The 7,222-nt window shown below is 49.9% G+C and overlaps 1 protein-coding gene across 1 annotated transcript; it reads right to left on the bottom strand.

Annotated features, from left to right (window-relative positions):
* Positions 1-3,954: 3,954 nt before the first annotated feature.
* On the bottom strand, positions 3,955-5,477 carry GADD45G (growth arrest and DNA damage inducible gamma). Its single transcript, XM_004384235.2, has 4 exons — positions 5,331-5,477; positions 5,004-5,105; positions 4,704-4,917; positions 3,955-4,619 (listed from the first exon to the last, which is right to left on the bottom strand). The coding sequence occupies exons 1-4, from the start codon at positions 5,381-5,383 to the stop codon at positions 4,509-4,511; spliced, it is 480 nt and encodes a 159-aa protein (XP_004384292.1). The 5' UTR covers positions 5,384-5,477; the 3' UTR covers positions 3,955-4,508.
* Between the last annotated feature and the right edge of the window lie 1,745 nt (positions 5,478-7,222).

Here is a 7,222-nt window from a genome sequence, read left to right as displayed (position 1 = left end):
GAGCAAGACAAATTGCACTACTGAGACTAATGGTTTACTAAAATTTATAACATAGAGAATTGCAGCCTTTAAAAAATAAAATACATCTTCAAGATCATTCCATCCAGTCATCTTAGCAAGGAAGGAATGGAGGCCCCAGCTCCTCAGGGTGACCACGGTCAGGTGGAGACAAGGGTCACAGGGCCCCCATTGCCACTCTCCTCATCATTTCTGTATTAATTTCATCTTTACAACAGGAGCTTTGCCAGTGCAATTCTTCACAGCAACGTTCAGATGCAAGAAATGTTTTGAATAAAAGACAAGTATGTATGAGTTTCTTGTGCTCCAGGGCAGGCAAAGGTTTGCTTCAGACATGTGACACTTAAAATCCTACACCAAGCAGACATCAGTCCTGCTTTGCAATGACTGCAAACTAAAAGAGATTCCCTCACTGGATCACATGCTTGGATGTGCATTTTCACCACTGTGCTGTTGCCCCCACCCCGGCAGCAGTAAACAATCCTGTCCTCTAGAGTCATTTCAGAGCCCTGATGGCATGGTGGTTAAGAGCTATGGTGAGCTACAGCTGCTAATTGGCAGGTCAGCAGTTCAAATCTACCAGCTGCTCCTTGGATGCCCTATGGGGGCAGTTCTACTCTATCTGACAGGGTCGCTATGAGTTGCAATCAGCTTGATGGCAATGGGTTTGGTTCTGGTTTTTTTTGTTTTTTTTTTAAGAGTCATTTCGTTACTTGGCGGAATGCAACAGAATGTTAAGGGAAAGAAAAAGAAGCAGGAAATAGAGGATGATAGCAGCTTTTTTAAAAAAACGCATGTATCGATGTATATCACAAGCTATCCACAACGCAGAGAGAAAAGAAAAGGCAAGAAGAAACTACAATGAAATGTGGGGATGGTGGAACTGGTGCTTTTACTTTTTTCTTTAATTTTTTTGCGGTTTACAATTTTTGTACAGTGAATATCTATAACTTTTATAAACTTAAAAATGTATCTTTTGAAAATAAGTTTTCTTCCAAAATCAGCATGTGCAATACTGATAAACCTCCAACACCTGGAGGTAGACTGTAGCAGGTAAGGGTGTGGACTCTGGTACCAGCCTGCCTGGTTCAGAATCCACTAGTCCACTACTCACTCTGTGATCCTGAGCGAGACCCTTCATTTGCTTGTAATTATTATATCTTTATTATTATTGTGGTAAATATATATGTAACAAAACAATTACTATTTCAATATTCTTTGCATGTACAATTCAGTGACATTAATTACGTTAATCATGTTGTTCATCCATCACCATTATCCATGTCCAAATTTTCCCATCACCTTTAACAGAAGCTCACTATCCCCTAAGCAATGAGTTCTCCTTCCCTCCTCCCCTGCAACCCCTGTGTTTTCGTTAGGTGCCATCAAGTCGGTTTCCGACTCATAGACACCCCATGTGACAGAGTAAAACTGTCCCCATAGGGTTTTTCTTAGCTGTGATCTTGAAGGCAGCAGGTCGCTGGGACTTTCTCCCACGAAGCTGCTGCTGCGTGGATTCAAACCACCAATCTTTTCAGTTAGCACCTGACTGCTTAACTGTTGCACCACCAAGGCTCCTTCCCCAGCCCCTAGTACTACTAATAAAATTTGATCTCCATACATTTGCTTACTCTAAATATTTCATATAAGTGGGATCACCTAATATTTGTCCCTTTATAACTGACTTGTTTCACTTAGCATGTTTTCAAGGTTCATCCATGTAGTAGCATGTATCAGAACGTCATTTCTCTTTATGGCTGAGTAATATTTAAATACGTATATACACATATATGAATATATATACATATATAAACAAAATTATATATGTATAAGCGCACATACATATATATAGAGATAAATGGATAAACAAAATTATATATTCATGTATATCGATGGACATTTAGATTGTTTCCACCTTTTGACTATTGTGAATACAGCTGCAATAAACATTGGTATACAAGTATCTGTTTGAGTCCCTGCTTTCAAGTCTTCTGAGTATACAACTAGGATTGGGATCGTTGGGTCATATGGTAGTTCTATGTTTAACTTTTTGAGGAACCGCCAAACTTTTCCATAGCAGCTGTACCATTTTACAATCCCACCAGCAATGGATGACGATTAGCTTTTAAGTATTATCACTAACATTCATTCAGAGCCTTCTAAGTGCAGGACCTTGTGTGAAACTGTCTGCTCGAATTAGCTCAACATGACTTTATAATTAGCATGCATTATCGCATAGGGTTGCTATGAGTCTGAATCAACTGGATGGCATACTACATCACATAGGATAGTTGAAATATCAGATGCAACAATGTGTTTATAAACAATGCATGTTCATTTTATTGTCTGCCCTCTGGGGCATTTCATTTTAATAGCGTTGAAGAATTTCTATTAAAATATTCCTACATCCAAAAAAGTTAAGCACAGACTTTTGGACCTGGTCTTGTGTCCAAGATGCATTTTTTCTTGCAAATTCTGCTAACCCCCGAGGCTCAGACAGGGGTCTTTGCAGCAAATTCTGATCAGACAGTCAAGTTTCTTCAAGGCTGCAGACTTTTCATGTTCTACAAGGGCCACTCGGCCAGCAGGAGGGTCTGTGTTTTGCTGAATTTACTCACTTGGAGGTACATTTTAGTGTAATTATGCTCATTTATGTTCATTATGGTGTGTTGTGACATCATGGTCGTTACGCATACACCTACCCATACTAAATGTGCCCTCTGTGAGGAAAACCTCAAGATTTTTAGTAGGAAATAGGTAAAACATATATGAAACTTGGGCACACCAACAGCTGAGTTACTTCATTGGTCCTTTAATCAAGAGGAAGTATTTTCAAGAACTAATAAATGTGGAACAAGATGCCTTCATTATGGGCAGAGAGTAATCCAGCCTGTCTGGTCCCCTTTTCATGCTACTGCTTTCACAATCTGGAGAGAACTTAAAAAGCAGCACCCAGCAAAGCCCATCTGTCACCTCAGGACTGCTGATAAGTCAGCAGAATTTACTTCCTGGGAAAACAGCCCAACACCACTCCTTTCTCCAGAAGGCTAGGCGGACGGCATGGCAGGGTGCGAGCCTAGCGAACAGCAGGCATATCCAACGCGTATTTATTCCCTCTGGTGAAAGTGACTGCGGAGCTGGGCGAAGGGAATGAAATCAAGACAAGATTGATCTAATTAAAAAAAAGATTTTGATAACAGCTCAGTCGTTTTTTCCCCTAGATTTTTCTTAAAGACAGCCGTTGCTTGGAAAGTTTTTGAAAACATGTTTCTTCGCTATGTCTTTAAATGGGATTGTGAATAGCAGCAGTTGGCATAGTCTGACGTGGGAAGAGAAAACCCAAAATAGGTAACAGATGCTAGGCCCCTGTGGGAATTGCTCACATCTATTTATGTCGGTGCTGCCTTCCAATTTTCACTCAGATCTTTTAAGTTCTATCACAATCATGACACAAGAATGACTCATGCTTAAATATAGTCATCAAGTGTCACACTTGATATTAATACCTTTGTAATATTACTGTAAACCCAATTCCCTGTATCAGGGTTTTTAAGAGGAAGAACTTCCCATCAGCAGTCTGCCACCGTCCTCTGGGGACCACAAAGGGCAGCGCCTGCAGAAGCCAGGTTCACCGTGCCGGGAGAGGCTAGCTGATCCTGCAAGCTGTTCAGATAAGCAGCTGTCAGGAAGGAGAGGGCCGTGGGGGAGGGGAAGAGACCGGGAGGGGCAAGCCTTCAGCTACTGTCCTAATGGCTTATCTCAAGCGTGCCTGTCTTGCAAGTTTTTAAATCTTCCTAAAAGGAGAGAAAAGCCATCAGGGGCTTCCAGCTCAACCCTAACTCTTCACCAGCGTCCCCTGCCCCATATCCAGCGCCCCAGAGCCTATAACGTGCCCAACAGGAAAACAGAAACAGGTGCCCTCGGTTCCAAGTTTTCAGTGATCATCTGAAACCCGTGACCACCCTCCCCAGCAGCAAAGACTCCCTTGCCCTCAATAAAGAGAATAAATGTGTTTCAGTAAGTTTATTGTAAATTCAAAGCTTCCACAGCTGCATCCTTTAAAACACGAATCATCGCCCAGATCCGTTTTGAAAAGGCAGCGCAAGTCTGCTGAGTTCGTCACAAATCCTGTAACTGTATTGAGTTCACAGTCGCCTCGCCTTTCCCCTAGTTCCTGCAGGCGCGGGCTGCTGAGTCACGCCTGCTCAGCCAGTCCTCCTTCCCAGCCGCCTGCCGCCGACGTCCCAGCCTCGGCCTTCGGGGAGCAGCAGCTCCTGACACTTGCAAAGTTCCTCAGCTCCAGGCGAGCCTGCCTCTCGCCGCCGCCGCCGCGGCCCACTCCTGCTCACCCTTCTCCAAGCGCCACCGCCTGCCAGTCCAACGACTCATTCCGGCTCCCTCCTAGGGCTGAATCGCCAGACTCAGCCACGCGTTAGGCGCCCGGTGCATCACGCCACGTTGATCAGACAAAGGTCTCCGCGACAGGACCGTCACTCGGGGAGGGGGATACTGGGCACCCAGTCGTTGACGCTGCGGCTCTCCTCGCAGAACAGACTGAGCTTCTCTAAGGCGGGGTCTTTCCACGCATCCTCATTGGGGTTCTGCACAGAAAGGGCACGGGCAAAGTTAGCCTGGCTGCAGCTGGCGGGCTGGGGCCGGGGCAGCGGCCGGGGAAGGGCACTCACCGAGATGAGGATGCAGTGCAGGTCGCCTGGCGCGCCCGCCTCGTCGCCCGCGCCCACGATGGCCGCCAGCCGCTGCACGTCGCCAACCCGCACGATGTCAATATCGTTCTCGCAGCAGAAAGCCTGGATGAGCGTGAAGTGGATCTGCAGCGCGATGTCGCCCTCGTCCTCCTCGTCGGCGGCCAGCACACAGAAAGTTACGTTGTCGGGGTCCCTGCGCGGGCGGAGGAGGCGAGGTCAGGACCCGCACGGGCAGGATCTCCCCGGCGCCCCCGCCCGTCAGGCAGCGTCTATACTCACACGTTCAGGACCTTGGCGGACTCGTACACGCCGGCGGTGAGGCAGCCCTGGCGCTGTGCGGACAGCAAAAGGTCGTGCAGCGCTTTCCCAGCGCTCTGCATCCTGCGGGCGAGGCGGCATGGTGAGCGGAACGCAGGGATCCGGCGACAGGCGCCCCATCCCCCGACCAGGTGCCCGCACTCCCGGCTCGCCTGCAGCCGCCTGGCAGACCCGCCCCCGGTGCAAGAGGCTCTCAGCTCCCTCGGGCCCCACAGGCTGAAGCCGGCAAGCCGGGGCCATGCCAGGCTCTCATTTCCCCAAAACGCCCGGCCCCCAGCGCGGACTCACCTGGCCGTGCTTTCTGGGACTGTCTCCTGGCCGCGGACTTCCTCCAGAGTCATGATTCTGTCGGACAGCAGCAAGTTATCCACCAAAGAAAAAAGACGAGACAGTAGGGGAACTGCGGAGCTGTAAGCCACCAACCCCGGCGCGCACACTACCAGTAACTGCAGCGTTGGTGCCGCTGCACGCTCTTATATAGGCCCGGGGGCTCGCGGCACCGCCAGCTTGCGCGAGGCTACGCGCCGATTGGCCGCTGCAGGCTTTCTGATGCAAATGAGGCGGCGGGCTGACAAGGCTCGTGCCAGAAGGCCACGTGGGGAGGGGTGTGGGGGATTACAATGCCTCAAATCTGCCGCTTTTGTCAGGGTGTTACCAGGCAGACTGCAGCCTGCAGATTTCATCTCGCCTTTTTTTTTTTTTAAGTCCTTAAAAGGAAATAGAAGGTTTAAAAAGAAAAAAAAAACCCGTTTACTAATATGATTCTGCAATTTGTGAAATGCACCTGTGGATAATTAAAAATAGTTTTTGCATTTGTTTTTATATTGCTACCTTCTTAATTTTTCTTTCCTTTTAATTTGAAGTTTATGAGACCGTTGCCTTTAAACTGGAAATTAAAGTAAAAGCATGCAGCACTGCTTTTTAGCTTGCAGAAGGCGGTGAGCAAAGCCCTTTCCAGCTCACTCCGGCTGCTCCCGGAGTTAGAAGTCGATCCCTGCAATGCATATTTAATCCCCGACGGGGACTGCGGCTGGAAGGTCTGTGCAGACTTCCGCTCGGGTGGCCTGGCCCCGCGGGGCGCCTAGGCGAGCGAGCAGATTGCCGGCGGCACACGCGGCTCGTTTGCATTTCTATGGGGGGCGCACAATAGCGGAGGTCTGGCGTGTGGCGGCTTGGAGGTGGGACAATCGATGCTTTCTCTTCATAGCAACACTGTCCACCTGCTGCCGGGTAGGGCTGGGCAGGGCCCCGCCGGCTCGTGGGGGTCGCCGGGCTGCTCCCGGGCCGGGGCCGGGGTCTGCTCCTCCTTCACCTTGGTGCGGGACTTCCCAGCGTTCACGCCGGCGCTGCCGCCAGCCCACTCACCCGCTCTCCTCCCCCCTCCCCGCTCCAGGGGTCTGACTAAGCCTGCCGCACTTGGCCCGGGCGTTTGCAATGATAATTGAGCTCGGTCAGTTCAAGGCACACGTGCAGGGCAGCCGCGCGAGTTGAAAGGAACCTGTTAGCATAGAAGGTTGGCCCGGGTCTGCTGCGCCGTCTATGTGGCCCAGGTTCCCCGCTGGCCCCGACCCTGCGGCCCTGGAGGGCAGCAGACCCTAAGCCCAGGGCTGCACTACACGCTAGCGTGCAGGCCTGGGAGGAGTTTCGGGCATGCAACTCTGCAATCCCTTCTCCCGGGGCGCCATCTAGAGGTCGGCCAGAAAGATCCTGCGCCCCCCCGACCGACCTTCCATTGCCCTTCTGAGGCATGGACATTCTTTCCCTTTCCTCCGTTTCTGGTCCCTGCTCACCGGACAGCGCCGGCAGGACCTGGCTCAGCCCCGAGGAAGCTGCGCATAATGGAAAGCAGAGTGAGGGCTGTGAAGCCCACCCAGGTCTGGCCGGGTTGAGGGAGGGGGAGGCGATGGAAAAGGAGGCTGCCATTCGTGCACTGATCGAATAAAAACCCCCTTGCCGTCCAGTCAGTGCAGACTCGTAGCGACCCTAGAGGACAGATTAGAACTGCCTCATAGGGTTTCCAAGGAGCGGCAGGTGGATTCGAACGGCCGACGTTTGGGTTAGCCGCCGAGCTCTTCACCAGTGCACCACCGAGGCTCCACTGATGGAATAAGAAACCTTCTTATATTATTTTGAAAATTTTCAATTGTTTAATTATACACACATAAACGCCAGTACCGTTG

Source organism: Trichechus manatus, unplaced genomic scaffold, assembly GCF_000243295.1.
Source record: "Trichechus manatus latirostris isolate Lorelei unplaced genomic scaffold, TriManLat1.0 scaffold00120, whole genome shotgun sequence".
Taxonomy (NCBI): Eukaryota; Metazoa; Chordata; class Mammalia; order Sirenia; family Trichechidae; genus Trichechus; species Trichechus manatus.
This window is presented reverse-complemented; position numbering and strand designations above follow the sequence as displayed.

What these genes read in the sequence shown, in the direction of transcription:
- GADD45G (XM_004384235.2), bottom strand. Translation starts at nt 5,383, where the DNA reads ATGACTCTGGAGGAAGTCCGCGGCCAGGAGACAGTCCCAGAAAGCACG. An exon ending in TCCGCCAAGGTCCTGAACGT is followed by an intron (nt 4,918 to 5,003) that starts GTGAGTATAGAC and finishes CCGCCCGCGCAG; the next exon opens with GGACCCCGACAACGTAACTT. An exon ending in TGCACTGCATCCTCATCTCG is followed by an intron (nt 4,620 to 4,703) that starts GTGAGTGCCCTT and finishes CTTTCTGTGCAG; the next exon opens with AACCCCAATGAGGATGCGTG.